Genomic DNA, 19,018 nt, shown 5'->3' with positions numbered 1-19,018 from the left:
GAAGCACAGTACAAATGTATTTCACACATTAAGAAAGATGGAAGGAAGTCAAAATGATTGCTGGTATGGTTAAAAGCTGAAGCGAAAGAGGCTATTATAGCCAAAAGATCTTCGTTCAAAAATTGGAAGAAGGATTCAACAGAAGAAAATAGGATAAAACATAAATGTTGGCAAGTTACATGTAAAATATTGATAAGATAGGCTAAGAGAGAATTTGAAAAGAAGTTGGCCGTAGAGCCAAAAACTCACAGTAAAAACTTTTTAAAATATATCCAATGCAGAAAACCTCAAGAGAGTCAATTGGATTGTTAGATGATCGAGGGGTTAAAGGGGCACTTAGAAATGTAAGGCCATCGTGGAAAGATTGAATAATTTCTTTGCTTTGGTGTTTACTGAAGAGGATGTTGGAAAGATACCTGTTGCAGAGAAGGTTTTCATGGGTACTGATTCAGATGGACAAAACCAAATCAAGGTAAACCTAGAAGATGTGAAAGGCCTGATTGACAAACTGAAGAGTAGTAAATCACTTGGACCAGATGGTATACATCCCAGGGTTTTAAAGGAACTAAAAAATGAAATTTAAGATCTATTAGTTAAAATTAGTAACTTATCATTAAAATCATCCATTGTACCTGAAGAATGTAGGGTAACTAATGTAACTCCAATATTTAAAAAAGGCTCCAGTGGTGATCCAGGAAACTACAGACCAGTTAGCCTTACTTCAGTGCCAGGAAAAATAGTGGAATGTGTTCTAAAGATCAACATCACAGAACATATAGAAAGACATGGTTTAATGGAACAAAGTCAGCATGGCTTTACCCAGGGCAAGTCTTGCCTCACAAATCTGCTTTACTGTTTTGAAGGGGTTAATAAGCAGGTAGATAAAGGTGAACTGATTGATGTAGTATATTTGGTTTTTCAGAAGGCATTTGACAAAGTTCCTCATGAGAGGTTTCTAGGAAAAGTAAAAGTCCTGGGATAGGTGGCGATGTCCTTTCGTGGATTGCAAACTGTTTAAAAGACAGGAAACAGAGAGTAGGATTAAATGGACAATTTTCTGTGGAAAAGGGTAAACAGTAGAGTGCCTCAAGGATTTTTACTAGGTCCCATGCTTTTCAATATATTAATAAATGATCTGTAATTGAATATGACAAACTAAATATGCAAATGAATGTTGGTATATAAAAGTACGAGAGGGTGAGTCCCCTCTCCTATCTTCCATCCACCTAGCCCTTAACACCACTAAAACTGAAATTATGCTTATCTCATCTCAAAACCAACTGAACCCCTCCCCGCTTTCACACATCCCATTTGCTCAACAAGTCCGAGATCTGGGTATTATTCTCGATGGTCACTTCTCACTGAAGAAATTCATCAGTAATATAATAAAGGATGGATTCTTTAAACTTCACACCCTTAAGAAACTTAAACCTCTACTTCATCCCCCTGACTTCCGTACGGTTCTACAAACTATTATCTTTGCCAAAACCGACTATTGTAATTCCCTTCTCCTCGGACTCCCCAACAATGCCATCCACCCCCTTCAAATACTACAAAATACAACAGCATGGATTTTGACCAACACACACAGACACGATCACATCACACCGGTACTAAAAGATCTACATTGGCTTCCCATAGCCTCCCGTATACAATATAAGGCTCTCTCACTCGTTCATAAGGCCTTGTACAACCCCGAAATGAATTGGTTCAATGACTCCCTCCGATTTCACCAAGCCAATAAACCCACTAGACACATTCATCTCGCCACCATGCCCACCACTTCACCTAAACTCTACAAATTAACCTCCACGAGAGCCCGTGCATTATCAATCGCAGGGCCTATTCTCTGGAACACAATGCCAGTTGAACTTCGCCAAGAAGAATGCCCAAAAACTTTCAAGCGCAAGCTTAAGACCTGGCTCTTCACCAAAGCATACACTTAAATTCTCATTTCTCTCATCTATGCCCTCCCATCTCTGTCCCCTCCTGACCCGGATTTTCACTAAATGAGGGTGAGTCCCCTCTCGTACTGGCTTCTCCCTAAGCATACACCATTCCTCCTCTCACTCCCTTCTGTGTTACCCTACTCCCTTCCAACCCCTTCTTCTCCCCCCCTCTCCTCACCCCTTCCCTTCTCAATTGTTATTTCATGTTATTCCCTATAATTATACATTTTGTATATACCTGCAATCTTTGCCTACATTAATTTATTAAATAATCTAATTTCATTCTTCTGTCACTTTTCCTCCCCTTTTTTCTCTTTTTACCCTCTTGTAATCATGTTATTTTAATTTTAGTTTAATGCTTTATTTCCCCTACCTTTCCTTACTCTCTAGTTATTATGTTTCAATATGTTCTAATTGTATTATGTTAAACTTGTTCGATGTAAAGCGCCGCCACAGGCACTAGTTTCATGTTACGCTGTGAACCGATGTGATATCATTGATGAATGTCGGTATATATCACCGTTAAATAAAATAAATAAATAAATAAATAAATAAAAGTGTCAAATAAATAAATAGATAAATTAATAAGTGAGGTAATCAAATTTGCAGATGATACAAAATTATTCAGAGTAGTTAAATCACAAGCAGATTGAGATATATTGCAGGAGGACCTTGTGAGACTGGAAAATTGGGCATCCAAATGGCAGATTAAATTTAATATGGATAAGTGCAAAGTGATCATTCCAATGTTAATAACCAGAGGCTGACGGCTCCTTTGGTAACCCACTGTATTGAGTGTCAACATAAATTTGATGATTTAAAAGTGTGTGTGTTAGAACATTTGTCACCCCATTGGTGAGGTGGGGATTTGAATATGAGATTACTGTAAGCTGAACAGCGCTGGATACACACTCTGAATATTATTCATCCATTTGCGTTAAACTCTTCATTAGAATTGCAAGTATTTTTATAATATGGTAGATGGATTGTGGTTAATAAAAAGAGGCATTGAAAGGAAATTGATCTTCTCCCCTTTTTGAAGTTCTTACCAATAATTTTTGAGTATTTTTTGGCGGGTTTTCCACCTGTGATGTCACCACGTACGCCTATGTGCAGTGACGCCGGGATTCAGATGGTATTTAAATGGTTTTAAATTTCAGTATGGTCTCTGTTCCAGAAGTGAAGTTTGAAGAGACGAGATGTCCGTGATAAACTGACGGTACTACTGCCACCAAGATAAGTTTAATTGTGCTCCTTTTGATATTAGAAACTTGTTTAAAACAATTTTTTGACATTATTGATTTTCAGAAGCTACTCTGGAACCCAGCAAGCCATTTATTATGTTTAAAACTTTGTCACATAATACCATATAAATACAGCTCCTGAAGAAGCATTTTCATGTGAAACGCCGTTGTCAAGCCTATAGTCTCAAGCTACTAGCGGTGAAGTTTATATGTATTTAGTATATGCTGACAAAAGTGTTGGACTGCAAAAATATCACATCGCTTTGAAACCGCAGATGATTGAACAGTCCGGAAGACCTTATCGGTAGATTTGGTACTTCGTCTGGCTTGCTATTGCGGCTTCTATATTAATTTAATTTTAGTTTACAAGCATTTAATAGAGAAAAAGCTGGAAAGCTGTTAATAGAAAATAAAAATGTTATTAAAAAAAGTGATAAGATATATAAAAAACTAAACAACACATTTATGAGTATTGCTGGAGTGAGTGGTAATACATTAGATGCTTTTCATGTTATCTTTTTTCTACTCTTTTACATGTGCAATTTTTTTCACAGACCCTTATTTACTCATGTATGTTGAGGTTTCTAAATTAGCATCTACTTGTGTAGATGCTATTTTGCATGTGCATCTGCTAATCTTTACACACATAACTTTTGAAAATTCACCTTTTAGGTTGTAAGCCTTCTGTGGACAGAAAAATATCTACTCTATCTGAAAGTAAGTTGCCTTGAGCTACCAATGGCAAGATGAGATTTAAATATAAATAATGGCAATTGATTAGCATACTTCATGAAATTCTGAATCTTAAGGGCCGGATTTTAAGACATATGTGCGGGTGTACATTTGTGCGTGAAACCCGGCACGCACAAATGTACGCCTGATTTTATAACATGCGCACGCAGCGTCGCGCATGTTATAAAATCCGGGGTCAGCGTGCGCAAGGGGGTGCACACAAGTGCACCTTGCGCGCGCTGAGCCCTAGGAGAGCCCCAATGGCTTTCCCCATTCCCTCCAAGGCCACTCCGAAATCCAAAATCGGAGCGGCCTCGGAGGGAACTTTCCTTCTGCCCTTCACCTTCCCCTCCCTTCCCCTACCTAACCCGCCCTCCAGCCCTTCCTAAACCCCCCAACCTTTCTTTTACAAGTTGTGCCTGCCTCTGGGGTAGGTTATGCGCAACGGCCAAGTGTCCCTATGGAGGCCTCTGGCCATGCCCCCTCCCTGCACCACCCACGCCCTGCCCTTTTTTTCAAGCCCCAGGACATATGTGCGTCGCCGGGCCTATGCAAAATAGGCTTAGCGCACATAAATCCAGCTGGATTTACGCACATAGGGCTTTTAAAATCTGCCCCTAAATGTGATAAACTCACTTCCATTGTCAGTATAGACTCATTTCAGCTTTTTGCCTGTTTGATATTCTGTTTATTATATAGAGTCAATTATAATATTCAGAATGTCTTTGTGTCTAAGAAAGAATATGTTAAATTTCTAGTTACAATCATCTATGATTACAAATATATATATATACCAGTTATCACCAACAGAGTGCCCTGGCAAGTATCCACATGTATTAGCTCCAATGGACTTTTTCTTAATTCCTTGGAAATTGGCTTAAATGTTTTTCTTGATTATCTACTTTTAATGCAGTTTTCACATGAATCTGAAACTCCTGTCTTGAATTGAATATATTTGATTTTCCTGGTTTTCCTCATAGATTTTGAAGTGGAATAGTTCAAATACAATTTGCAAGGCCACTTCTTTTTATTGCTTCTACAATAATTGCATGATCACTCACTAGTACAGCCATGGCATTCTTCCAATAAATGCCAAAATTGTTTGATTAAATGAGCAAAAGTCCTTTGCCTTTTGACTTTGAAACTATCTCAGTCAAAATAATTTTTAAATTCAGCACCTGTTAATTTAAAAACTGTTTTAAGATTGTCAGCTAATTCAGGAATAGATAGTACATTTCCAACTAACAAACTTTCAAAATTGCTACCTCTATATGGCTTGAATTGTATATTTCCTTCTCTCACTGCTGCCTTTTATGTGCCATCTGCCATTATTATAAGTCTGTCATGTAGTTACAAGTAATTCATGAAGTGCAGTTAAATTACCTGAAGCAACCAATCTAATGTATGGTTTGCCTTTTCAAGGAATTTATATTGATCCAAGGGTTTTCTCATCATTAGCTGACTCTTTGGCTATCTTTGATTATTTTTCTTTGACCCTTACCATTGCTTAACTTTGGTCCAGTTTGCATTTTGAGGATTTTTACATTCCTAGGTTGCAAAAAAAGTGATCTATTGAAAATAGTTCTATTCCGGGTTCGAAGCTCTGTTACGTAGCGCAAAGTGAGAAAATCTTTAATAAGGAGTCTCCTTGTAGTTCACATTCTCTCTCCTTAACTCACCTTGCTATATGAGTTTAACACATCATTGTTCCTAAGAGATAATGTATCAGTGAGAACAATAAATATTTAAAAGGACAGAGTAACTAAGCAGAAACAGACAAAGTAATCAGTAAAAATATATGCTTTTTATTATATATGAATGAATTGATTAAACCTTTAAAAAGAAAGATATAGAATGATAAAAGATTATTGTTATGATCACCAATGGGTTAAATCTGTAGCCTTAGACTGCAATCTGCTGATACAGTTTGGATGTGCAGCCCTGAGCTTAGCAATCATAACATGTTTATACCTTTCTTTTGTTTTCATAAGACATCTTATAATAATACTATAATGTTTACACAGACACCTTAAATAACAATCTTAAGGTGTAATGAAAATATTGCTTATACTGTCTGAGAATTTAATCAGATACATAGTTAAAAAAGACAATAATGTTTGAGAATCTAAAAACAAAGCCCTCTAAGTAACTTTTATCTAGAGTTCATATATTTGATGCCTTATAGTGTCTGAGTATCAACATAGTTATATCACTAATAAGGAGCTTAGGCCTGGATTTATCAAAATGCACTAAATATTGCATGCAGTATGAAAAGGGGTGTGTTTTATGGTAATAGCAGTTTATTGCAAAGTGTGCTATCTTTGCGCTTTGCATAGGTATTAGTGCAAATTGCGATAACTTTTTCGCACTTTGTGATAAGTGCCTGAATTGTTGTATTTCCTGCATACAACTACTGGGAGGGGGCCCATTTTTAAGCTCCTGAAGAGCCAGCCTAGCTACCAGGGCCCTCCTACAGCCATGGGGGGGGGGGGGGTGAGAGAGAGGAAGAGACTAGCCATAATGCCCTCATACTAGGTAGGTATTTATATCTCTGAAGGAGGCCCACCTAGTAGCTTGAGGTGAGGTTTAGGTATTAGTTCCTTGAGGAAAACTCCATAACACATTATTAGTCCAGAAAACTAAAGAAATCTATTACTTTCCCTTGAAGAGAGAAAGAAGGAATTAAATATACTTTATAGGATCTGACAGGTATTTGCAAACTGGATTAGCCAATATTGTTGGAGATAGGATGTTGGGCTCGATGGACCTTGCTCTGATCAAGCATGGCAATTCTTTTATTTCGCATTCCACACCACTCATAATTTTATAAACTTCTGTCATGTCCCCTCTCAACCGTATCTTTTTCAAGCTGAAGAGCCCTAGCCTACATAGCCTCTCATACAAGAGATATTCCATCCTCTTTATAATTTTTGTTGCTCTCCTCTGCACCTTTTCTAGTTCTGCTATGTCTTTCTTGAGTTAGATTGACCAGAATTATGCACAATACTTAAGATGTAGTTGAACCATTGCTTGATACAAAGGCAATATGATATTTTATGTTTTACTCTCCATTCCTTTCTGGATCATTGATAACATTTTCTTTTGTTTTTTAACTACCATTTTCCCTGAGTGGAGAAATTCCACTGCATATATTATATGCTGATTCAATATCTGTAGAATCCTTTTTATGGATTATTTTAGTTGACGTGCATGATTTACTTTTTCTGTAGGCAGCATATGCATATTGCCCACATCATCTGGTAATTCCAAAGTAGGCTTGCAGGAGCCCTTAAATTTCTGATGATACAACTTCTGCCTTCTTGACTGAATTATGTTGCAATCCCACTTGCGGTGGTCCTCACAAGTGGTCTCACTCACCTTCCGGCAATGCCTGGAGAAGCTGCAGCTGCCACCGAGCATGCTGCTGCTCTCATGTTGCTTTGAATCCTCTGCCAGCTTGCTTCTTTGTGGCCAGACTCTGTTACCACCTTTCTTCCTTTGGCTGAGCCACTGCCAACACTGTCTATTCTCCACAGCCTGGATGCCACCAATGTCTTATTGTTACAGCAACCTCTAGGTGCGCACCTGCCTCTCTTTGCAATTTAAAGGGACTGTGGTGGGAAAAGGCCCACAGCCCTTCCTGATAATGTTGTGCCTGTAGAACTATAAAAGAGCTTCTCTGCCAGTCACTCATTGCCTTATCAATGGATCACTTGACCATCAAGGTCTTCTGTTCTTCATTCCCTGTGTTCCTGGTCTATTGCTCTTGTTCCTGGTTTGCTGTTTCTGTCTTTGTCACCTGAGGTACAAGTCTGGTATTCATGTGCTTGTCTTCTGAGTTCTTTAGTTTGCAGTCTGAGTCCTCAGCTGGTTCAAGTCTTCAGTATCCTCATCCTCGGTTTTAGAGTTTGAGTTCCTTAGTCTTGTTCCAAGTTCCTGTGTTGCTAGCTCCAGAGTTCCTGGTCCTGGTCCTCATAAAGATTGTTCCAGTCAGAGGAGACCTTATCTTCAGTTTTCATGTCTGGATCCCTTGTTGTCAGCTGGTTCCAAGTTCACATTCTACACTGCCATCAGCATGGCCCATGGCAGCCATTGGGCTGTATAAGATGTGCTGTGGTTCAGGGCTCTCCCAGAGCTTCATCTTCTCAAGAGTCTACAAAAACTTCAGACCTTGTTTTGTCTACATCTTCAGAGTCATTTCCAGGCCTTTGTCATATTGTGTCTTGAGTTCCCAGCCTTTGTCTATTCCAACGCACAAGCCGTTCCCAAGTGGGAGGTTCAAAAGGGCTATCGAGTGGCTGGAAGGCAACCCCAGAGACCAACATTGCATTGCTGGGTCTCACTCCTGTGCGTGCAGCTTCAGTGGATGCTTAAGTGTTCCGAGTTTTCAAGCTTTTGGCCAGCCCATGCCCAGATGTGCTTGCCTACCCATGGCACATACTTTGGAGCCCTGCCCTGGGGTTGTGCTGTGGCCCAAGGGCTCATGCTCATGTTTGCACTGAGTGCCGTCCATGCTTGCAAAAAATTACCACATCCCGGTCAATGGAGAACCCTGGCAAAGCTGCAAAATTTCTACTGGTGGCCGTCTATGAGAGAAGATGCCTTCACTTATATAGCAGCCTGTACCAACTGGGCTAGACAAAAACCTCCGCCCGGACATCTTTGGGGTCAGCTACAACCTTTATCCTTACCGGATGAGCCCTGGAGTCACATCGCCATGGACTTCGTGGTGGACTTACCCCTCTCCGGGGGCAACACTATCTGGGTAATGGTGGACAGATTCTCAAAGATGGCTCACTTTGTGGTGCTTCCTGGCTTACCATCTGCCAGTGAACTTGCAAAGCTTTTCATCAGCCACATATTCCGCCTGCACGGAATACCGAAGCACATTGTCTCAGACAGAGGCATACAATTCACAGCCAAATTCTGGAAGGCTCTTTGCAAGAAATTTGATATCACTCTCGACTTCACTTCATCTTACCACCCACAATACAACAACCAAACTGAGAGGATGAACCATACCCTCAAACAGTTCCTCAGAGCCTACACCTCTTCACGCCAGAATGACTGGGCTGAACTTCTACCGTGGGCCGAGTTTTCCATCAACTCTCATCCAGCAACATCTACTGGATCAACACCATTCAAAATGGTATATGGACGACTACCTTCACCACCTTTGCCACTTCCACTTTCTGTGTCATCCCTGGAAGCTCAAGCCACTGCCAATGAGATTCAACAACTTTGGAAGAAGACAAAGGAGATGTTCATCAAAGCTGGAATTTGAGCAAAACGAGACTATGACATTCATCACGGCAAGGCTCCTGAACTTAAGCCTGGTGATAAGGTCTGGTTGTCTATGAAGCACCTTAGATTGAAGTTGCCATCCGCTCGCTTCATCCACACTATGTCGGACGATTCCCCATCCTCCGACATCTGGGCAATCTCTCCTACAGTCTCAAACTTCCTCCAGAAATGAAGATCCATAACACGTTTCACATCTCATTACTGAAACCGCTCATTCTCAACAAATTCAGCACCAAGACACCAGATCCCCCTCCTGTTGATACAGAAGAAATCATTGAGTACAAAGTAGATGCTATACTTGATATAAGGAAGAGAGGCAGAGTATGGGAATACCTCCTGTCTTGGGAGGGCTATGGACCAGAAAATAACTCGTAGGAACCTATGTCTAACATTCTAGACAAAGAGATGCTGAACCAGTATCTTTGTTCACATCCTTGGAAACCAAGACCAGGTGGGGGGTCTGAAGGAGGTCCTTTGAAGGAGGGTACTGTTGTGTCCGTCAGTCTCAGACGGCTTCGCCCAACATGCCTCACCTCTATTTCTGCCTTCTCCACCAGCCTCGGGAGAATGGCGTCCGTAGCGTCTCCTTGCCGCCCCCTCCGGCGTCCCCCGAGCGTCTTTGGCACAGCATCCCACCATATTGACCTGGGGCCTCCTGGGGTGCGCGTGCAGGGATGCCTCAAATCTTGTAGCAGTGTTGGTGCAAACCTCGGGGGTGTCCCCATCGAGTGACGTCACTGCTTCCGACTACAAAAGGTTGCCCATTTGCTGACTCTCACCGAGTTCAATGGATTGGATTCATTCCGGTCTGAAGCTGCTCTGCCACTTCTGCTGCTGCTGGAAGCTACCTCCACCCTCCGGGGTTCTACTAACTTGGGTACTGCTCCTCGGGGACCCTTTGCTTATTTCCAGGTGCCTACCCTGAATCCAGGTACTCGCTCCTCGAGGGCCTGTGTGTCTATCCTGGTGCCTGCTGCCAATTCTTCTACCTGCTGGAACACTACCTATCAGCTACAGAGAGTGAGTACTACTTCTCCCAGTCTGTTCATCTACAGCTCCTCGTTGTTTATCTGCATCAAGCCAAACACCATCATTGTGGAACGGGTCTCCTCTGCCATGGTGTTGCGTCCATCAGGCTCAGACGACTTCGCCGACATACTTCACCTTTCTCTCAGCTTTCTCCACCAGCCTCAGGACAATGGCATCCGTGGTGTCTCCTTGCCGCACTCTCCAGCTTCCCTGGAGCAATTCTGGTGCTGCATTCGGCCATCTTGACCCGAGGTCTCCTAGGGCACGCGTGCGTGCGTGTCCCTACCTTTGTAGCAGTGTTGCTGCGAACCTCGGGGGAGTCCTCCTCGAGTGACGTCACTGCTTTCACGTATTTAAGGTTGCCCATTTGCTGACTCTTGCCGAGTTAGCAAGGATCGGTATGCCCCGGTCTAAAGCTACTCTGCCTTTTCTATCTATTGAAAGCTATCTTCACCCTTCGGAGTTCTCTAACTTGGGTACCTGCTCCTCGGGGGCCCTCTGCTTATTTACAGGTGCCTATCCTCTTACAGGTACTTGCTCCTCGAGGGCCTGTGTGTCTTTCCTGGTGCCTGCTCCATTCTTCAACCTACTGGAAATCCATCTGTCAGCTATAGAGAGTGAGTAAAACTTCTACCAGTCTGTCTCTCATCAGTTCCTCGCTACCTCTCTGCATCAGGCCCTACATCACCATTGTGGAATGGGTCTCCTCTGCTGAGGACCATGGACTGATAACACCTATCCTCTCTACTGCTCATTGGGATTCTCTCTACTCAGCTATGGGAGTGTGTTTAACATCTGCTAGTCTGTCTTTCCTACAGTGCCTTATTGGACATCTGCATTGGGGCCTTATACGACCATTGTGGGACAGGTCTCCCTCGCCAAGGATTACAGTCTGCTACCAGCTAACCTGCTCTCTACTGCCACCTCTGGTGGTCATCCTAGCTGTACAATAAAATAACTCTCTCTGTGTCTGTGCTATTGAGTCTAGCCGGTGCATCAGTCTCCCTACAGGGCTCCTCCCCATAGGAGATAACATTACTGTTGCCCCTGAGAATCCACCAAACACCTCGATATCATAACACGAGGATTACAGGCTGTAGCTACCTATCCTCTCTCTACTGCTTATTGAGAACTCTATCTGCTCAGCTACAAGGGAGTGTGTAATAACATCTGCCAGTCTGTCTCTCCTACAGTGCCTCACTGGATATCTGCAACATGGCCTTATACCACCATTGTGGGACAGGTCTCCTCCGCCGAGGATCACAGATTGTTGCTATCTCATCCACTCTCTACTGCCAGCTCTGGTGAACCATACGAGCTGCATAATCTACTAGATAAGGGAGCCCTGACCAACATGTCGCAAATGCGCAGTAGAGAGCAGCTCTACGGCGCATGCGTGGGCGAGCACGTCGGCCAGGTTTGCCTATTTACAAAAATGGCGCTGGGAGGACCCGTAGCGGCAGCGGCAGCGAGGGGCCGTAGCGGCAGCGGCGGCGGTGAGGACCAGGACCCGTAGCGGCGGCAGCGGCGAGGACCAGGACCCGTAGCGGCAGCGGCGGTGACAACCAGGACCTGTAGCAGCGGCGGCGCGCGCGCGCCATCCGAAGGGATTGTGAATGAGGAGGGGAGTGACTGAGGGAGGGAGGAGAGAGTGAGGCGAGAAGGAGTGGGAGGGAGAATAGAGGTGGGAGGGAGAATAGAGGAGGGGAGGGGAGGGGGAAGGGAGAGGTGGGAGGGAGAATAGAGGAGTGGAAGGGAGAATGAGGGGGAGGTGGAAGGGAGAATGAGGGGGAGGTGGAAGGGAGAGGAGGGGGAGGGAGAATGAGGGGGAGGTGGAAGGGAGAGGAGGGGGAGGGAGAATGAGGGGGGAGGTGGAAGGGAGAATGGGAGGGGAGGTGGAAGGGAGAATGAGGGGAAGGGAGAATGAGGGGGAGGGGAGGGGGAAGGGAGAATGAGGGGGGAGGGAGAATGAGGGGAGGGAGAATGAGGGGGAGGGAGAATGAGAGGGAGGGGAAGGTGGAAGGGAGAATGAGGGGAAGGTGGAGGTGGAAGGGAGAGGAGGGGGAGGGAGAATGAGGGGGGAGGTGGGAGGGAGAATGAGGGGGAAGGAAATGGACTGAAAAAGTTTTTTAAATGTAGCCCGTTGTTACGGGCTTAACGGCTAGTAAAAATATATTCTCTGTGGGAGTCACTACCACTGTTGCCCATAAGAATCCACCAGACTTAAAACAAAGGACTAACTGTTGCTGTCTTAAACTTTATTAACAACTATGCAGGCAAATGAACCATAATCACACCTAATAAGCTTTCATTAAGTATACTAGAAAGAATCTAAACATCCCCACAGCAAAATCAAAATAAATAGTGCACTTTTATCTACAATTGTCCAAAGAAAAATCTCTTACTTGCTAACAACAAAATTATACTTACATACAGATCTGTCCTTCGCTCACCGCAGCGGGGTGAGCAGTCTCTCTCTTTTGTCTGTCTCCAGGTATTACTTTTCAATAGACAGCCAAAAATCTTCAATCTTTCTCTCTATCTGTCGGTCCGTCTCCGGGTATCACATCTGAATTAACATCCAGAAATCTTTATCTGGGTAAATTCCTTCGGACGAGAGCCAATTGATGTCCAAGAACCAGTGTTGAATCTGAAGCTGTCCACCAGGCTCAGATGCAAGACTGCACAATGCACGATGGTCTCAGCCGCTGCTGAGTCCCATCTGGGTTGCCAAACTGTTGAGCGCTAAATCAGCTTAAAGGCACTGCCCCATGAACACAAAGGTACATACCAAATTTAGTAGAAACAAATTTAAGTTTATTATTGCATATCAATAAGCAATGCAGTTACCTTTGGGAGGAACAGAGTCGCAGTTCTCTCTGTAGAGAAGTACTACTCTGTGTCTCTCTCCATACATTATTAAAGTCTTCTTTCTATAGGTAACACAGACAGTCTTTTGACTCTTATGGGAGTATCATGTACTGTTACCCATTTCACCTCCCAAATTGAGGCATACTTGCCTGATGTGCATATCAATCTTCTGTTAGTCCTGTGTCCTATCAGGTTTTCATCCTCAGGGAGGTTTCCAAGACTCTGGTTTCACTGGTACCAATTAGTGGAAACATTAGCCTGTGAGATTCTAACCTTTTCCTTCTCCTTTTCTGTGACCCCATGATCTTCCATCATAAGCTTTTGACATCTCCTGCTGCTGTCCAGATGTCTCATGTAGTTTCTCCAAATCAGGGTCAATAGGGCATTTAAGGTTCCCATGAGCAGGCCAAGGCAGCAAAGGATTCTGGGTGAGCCATAGTCTCCATGTTGGTTTCAAACTCAGGCACACATATCAGGGCATAATTATGTGTCTAATATGAATCTCCCTGCTCCCCCAGTGTGCGCTTTCAAAGTTTATTTGTGAATTTCCTGAAAACATTCCTTAGGCTGAAAATTATCCAAATATAACCTGTTATGACAACTATATTTGATATAATTTTTTTCTATCGATCATTTTTCAAAGGCAAAAAAATGATTTGGATTAATTGTACCCATGGTTAATAAGTATGACATATAGGGATTCATTTTTAACTGCTTAGTGGTGACTTAATTGTGCATAATTCAATTTATGAATGAGTGCATTCAAAGATATTTATCTTTGTAAATTGATCTATAAAAAAAGTTCCTTCTTCAGACAGTTTAAAGGTAAGTGTGATGTTCACATCACACTTATAATGAAAAAAGGGCATTGATGAGAGGATGATGAAGTCAGGGGATGGGGAGGGTAAAGTACTCATGCAGAAAGTCATTTTCAAATGTTCATGTGTACTTTGCAACTCCTTTTCAGCAGGTGGAATAAAGGAGGGAAAAAAACTTGCAGGGACATTTTTGCCCATGTAGACACATAAGCAAATTCTATAAGGCAGTCATGGAGAAAGAAAAGATCCTCAAGCATTTTGGGACGCAATTAAAGATCAAGAAACTGCATTAAGATAAATGGTCCCCATTGTATTGGTCATCACTAACCTAAGTAAAATTAACTTTCAGCCACAACTTGACATGTTGCCGCGATATATATTACATCCTATGAACTCCAGACCAAGCCTCTCTTTGAAACAATGCTTGTATTAAGGAGAGCATTAGCAGTACATTTGAGAGACTGGGCTCATGCCCAACATCAAAATGTTTTTGTAAGAATGACAGAACAGAACTACACATTACATTCTTGTTATACAGAAAATCAACAGAATTACAAATCTGCTTTTTATAATATGCCTTCTAAAGAAATGGTAAACTTGCAATAAAATGAATAGTAATACAGCTGAATAGAGCATGCTATATGTGCCATTATTATAGGAATAAATGTGGAAGTAAATTGCAAGAGATAATTTTAAAAAAGAGGTTTTATTCTTTCTTTTCATCAAATAATAACATTATTCCTTCAGACAGCATTTGCATTACTTACGGCATCTTTTGGCCTTTGCTTTTGCCATTGAGGAGATCAACAACAGAACAGACCTCTTACCCAACATTACTCTGGGATTCCTGGTGTATGATTCTTGCTACAGTGATGACATTTCAGTGCTTAACATTTTGCGAGTATTATCTAGTCTTCTGTATCCAGTTCCTAATTATCGCTGTTATCAGAAGGGCAGATTAGTAGCTGTGATAGGACACCTGATGTCTTCTCCAACCTGTTCATCTGCAAGCATCACAGGGATGTACAGATACCCTCAGGTATGAATAAGAAATCTCTATAGAGTTCAGTTTTACGAAAATATTCAAACATTAGGAGATACTGAGGGTTTGTAGTAATTTTTCACTTCTCTTTCCATTTTCCACAGACTTTTCATTCTTTCTTTATATTCCTTTCCTTAATTATTCTTTTTCTCTTTTGAATTTCCCCCACCTTCTTTGCCCTCAATTTCTACCTTTTGGTATTTTTTGCCCCTCAATCCAAATCTATCCTTTGGAAACCACTTTCAAAAGGTTCCTCACATAACAATACCACATAGGGATGAACGATCATATTTCCACATGCATGATAGATGTGAAGAGTGGGCATGGATTTTTACTTTTTTTTTTTATTATTATTTATACTTAGTTATTATTTTCCTCAATGATTACATCATGAAAACATAGGAAATATGTATCACAAAACAAATGTTAACAAATTTCAATTCAGGAAAACATTATTGCATACATATCATTAATTAATTCTGTCTAATTCTGTCTAATATTGTCAAATTTTGTATAATATGGTTTATTATATGTAATCTCATTTTTTAACTGTGACGCACGTTGGCTCTACAGTAAAGTTAACTTACCTTTAAACTATCTATCCTTCCTCCAACTATCATTGTAATTTCCTTTCTCAGTTATCTGTAAACCGACATGATGTTTTTTACGAATGCCGGTATATAAAAGTTATAAATAAATAAATAAATAAATAAATATCACATAATATGGGGGAGAAAAAGAAAATATATATATATTTATTTACATATATATATATATATGTGTGTGTGTGTGTTACCAAAAGAAACCCATTTAAATACTATGGGGCAGATATTAAAAGCTACATGCACGCACAGCCACGCTCATGTTATAAAATCCAGGATCAGCGCACGAGAGAGTGTACACTTGTGCACGCCAAGCCCTAGGGGAGTCCCTATGGCTTTCCCCATTCCTTCCCCCCCACCTTTCCCTCCCTTCCCCTACCTAACCCACCCCCCCAGCCCTATCTAAACCCCCCTTTACCTTTGTTATATAAGTTACGCCTGCCTCTGGGCAGGCGTAGGTTGTGCATGCCGGCCAAGTGCCAGCGCACGATCCCCCGGCACGGCTGCTGTGCCAGAGGCCTCGGTCCCGCCCCCGCCCCACCCTCAGACCACCCCTTCCCACCCACTCCCCGCCCCTTTTTTCAAGCCTGGGACATATGCGCGTCCCGGGGCTTGTGCACGTCGCTGGGCCTATGCAAAATAGGCTCGGCACATGCAGGAGCGGGTTTTTGGGGTTACGCACATAGGGGTAGATCTTAAAAACATACGCGCGCGCGTACTTTTGTTCGCGCACCAGGCGCGAACAAAAGTACGCTGGATTTTACAAGATACACGCGTAGATACACATGCCGTGATGCCAAACGTCGTGACGTCACGTCTTCAGCGGCCATGCAGGCGTCCATCTTCGCGAGCAGCTGGAGGCAGGAGAGGTCGTCCGATGTCCGGAGAGGGGTGCAAAAAGTAAGTCGCTTCGCCGCTTTACACTGCCCGTCCCTTCTTCCCTCCTCCCGGAGCAAGGCTGCTTTTCGCGCCCTGCTTCGGGAGGAGGGAAGAAGGTACTGGCAGTGTAAAGCGACCTCTCCTGGCAATCCCGACTTCCTGGTATCTGTCATTTCAAATGACATTTGAAATGACAGATACCAGCGTGGCCGTGAAGCGTTAGGCCCGCGCACCCAGGATACTGTATAGGCGCTCTATCCAGTAAAATGGGTTGCGCGGGCCTAACGCTTCACGGATGCTTCTTAGACACAGCTTGCATTTGCAAGCTATTTACATACAGGATCGAGCGGTAGGTGAGCTGCACTGTGCGTGCGGCAACCGCAGGTGCGCCGGGCACTAACGCAGCTCTTCCTACCGCTCGTTACTGGATAGACCTGTTATATAGGAAGGCCCTCATAAAGCTAGGGGATTGGGACAGGTCTGTACTCCTTCCCTACTAAAAGTCAGAGTCACCATCCCGGCATAGCACCCCTTTGCCATAACTTAAAATAATACATTACACCCAGGCACTGTTAGCCTGCTCTTGGACGCGCATTTTCCCTTACCCCTTATTCAGTAAGGGGAGGAAAATGCGCGTCCAACTCGCGGCATCTAATAGTGCCCTCAACATGCAAATGCACAACATGCAAATGCATGTTGATGGCCCTATTAGGTATGCGCGCGGGATACAGAAAGTAAAATGTGCAGCCAAGCTGCACATTTTACTTTCAGAAATTAGCGCCGACCTTTGGGTCGGCGTTAATTTCTTCCAGCGCTGGGAAAGTGCACAGAAAAGCAGTAAAAACTGCTTTTCTGTGCACCCTCCGACTTAATATCATAGCGATATTAAGTCAGAGGTCCCGAAAAGTTAAAAAAGTTAAAAAAAAATAAATAAAATTTGAATTCGGCCCGCGGCTGTCGGGCCGAAAACTGGACGCTCAATTTTGCCGGCGTCCGGTTTCCGAGCCCGTGGCTGTCAGCGGGCTCGAGAACCGACGCCAGCAAAATTGAGCATCGGCTGTCAAACCCGCTGACAGCTGCCGCTCCTGTCAAAAAGGAGGCGCTAGGGACGCGCTAGTGTCCCTAGCGCCTCCTTTTACCCGGATCTACCGCGTCACCTAATAGGAGAGCGGGCGTTCGTCCTTACTTTACTGTATCGACTTTACTGTATCGGCCCGTTTATTGGTTAATGTTCTGAGTTGTGGGATTTGGTATTCCTTTTAGTACGTTGGTTGTGTCATGGCAGGTTTAGTGAAGTACTTCTCTTTATAAGGTATGATAGGTTTGGTTTGATCAAAGGTGCACGGTTGTTTCCATTTGCATAATAGTCGCTTTTTTTGCAGCGATTATAGGTTGATTGATTTCATCCTTGTCATTTGTTTGCTATAAAAAGTAGCGTGGGTGCTCTGAGATTCTAGGAGTTGGCCGGTGAATTCGTCATTTCCAGTTTCGCGAAGGTATGTGGCTTAGTGGCATCTGTTCAGGTATGTGTGTTGTTTTCTCTTACTTAAAAAGTCTTTTAATAATTTTCCTTGGTTGCAGTTTGTGTCATTGGATGTATAAAAACCCGTAATAAATAATTTGGGGAAGATTTGAACATCTTTAGAACTTCAGAAATTTGTGTTTAAAATGTTATGAATTTAAGTGCTCACGGCGGTTCGTATTTGTTGGCGGTGGAACGGTAAGGGATTCATTATCGCTTGATTGGCATGGATTATAAGGGTGGTTTGGTTTAGTAAAAATATTTAAGATGTTTTTAATTATTTTAGTTTTGTTTGTGGAGAGTGAAAAATCGGCAAGGATATGTCCCTGAGGAAGCCCACGTAGCGGGTGAAACAAAGATCTTTGTCGGAGATAGTTGAATACACGGGGAATAGCCGAGTGGATGGTGCTAAGACAGTGCACAACATAAAAAACTTCTTTAATGGACCGGTGAAGTGGTTTGTGTCTACATTGTGGAAGAAATTGTAGAAGAAATCTGAATTGAATGCATTTATAATACACTTTATCTAACATAACTGTGATTATTATTGGAGTCTGTTAAAAATATGAGATGTTTTAATTCAGCACTTGTTACAATTATCATTTAGTTGTCAATAATATCTATATTGCTTTATGGATGTATAATTGAATTATCATATATGATAAGTGTTGGGTAATTGAGTTAGGTCCATTCTATATTATGCACTGGGTCTGGTTTTAATAAGTGAATGGTGGGATTGTATGTATGGTTAGTTAGTATTTAATTGTCTAGACATGTGTTATGTCATATTGTTAAAATAAACATTTTTGTATGTTTGAATTTAAGTGTTATGTGATATGATATTTAGTGTTCTCTAGCAGTGTGGTGAAAATTATTGAATATAGAGAACATTAGCCCTCTGTGTATGTATTACCCAAAATAATGTCAGCATAAGCCAACAACGACCCATACTGATGAGGTTCAAAGTGACCTACTACGCTGGCCAAATGTAAAAACCCTCTAACCCAATTCAAAATATTTTTGGCA

The 19,018-nt window shown here is 42.4% G+C and overlaps 1 protein-coding gene across 1 annotated transcript in view; it reads left to right on the top strand.

Annotated features, from left to right (window-relative positions):
* Nucleotides 1–401: 401 nt before the first annotated feature.
* The window catches only part of LOC115077496 (vomeronasal type-2 receptor 26-like), a 68,303-nt gene continuing 49,686 nt past the window's right edge, over nt 402–19,018 (top strand). Inside the window, exons 1-2 of the mRNA XM_029579786.1 lie at nt 402–472; nt 14,695–14,986. Coding sequence (XP_029435646.1) covers nt 402–472; nt 14,695–14,986 — 363 coding nt within the window. The remainder of the gene's footprint in view (nt 473–14,694; nt 14,987–19,018) is intronic.

The sequence above is a fragment of the Rhinatrema bivittatum genome, chromosome 16 (assembly GCF_901001135.1).
Source record: "Rhinatrema bivittatum chromosome 16, aRhiBiv1.1, whole genome shotgun sequence".
In the NCBI taxonomy this organism is placed as follows: domain Eukaryota; kingdom Metazoa; phylum Chordata; class Amphibia; order Gymnophiona; family Rhinatrematidae; genus Rhinatrema; species Rhinatrema bivittatum.
This window is presented reverse-complemented; position numbering and strand designations above follow the sequence as displayed.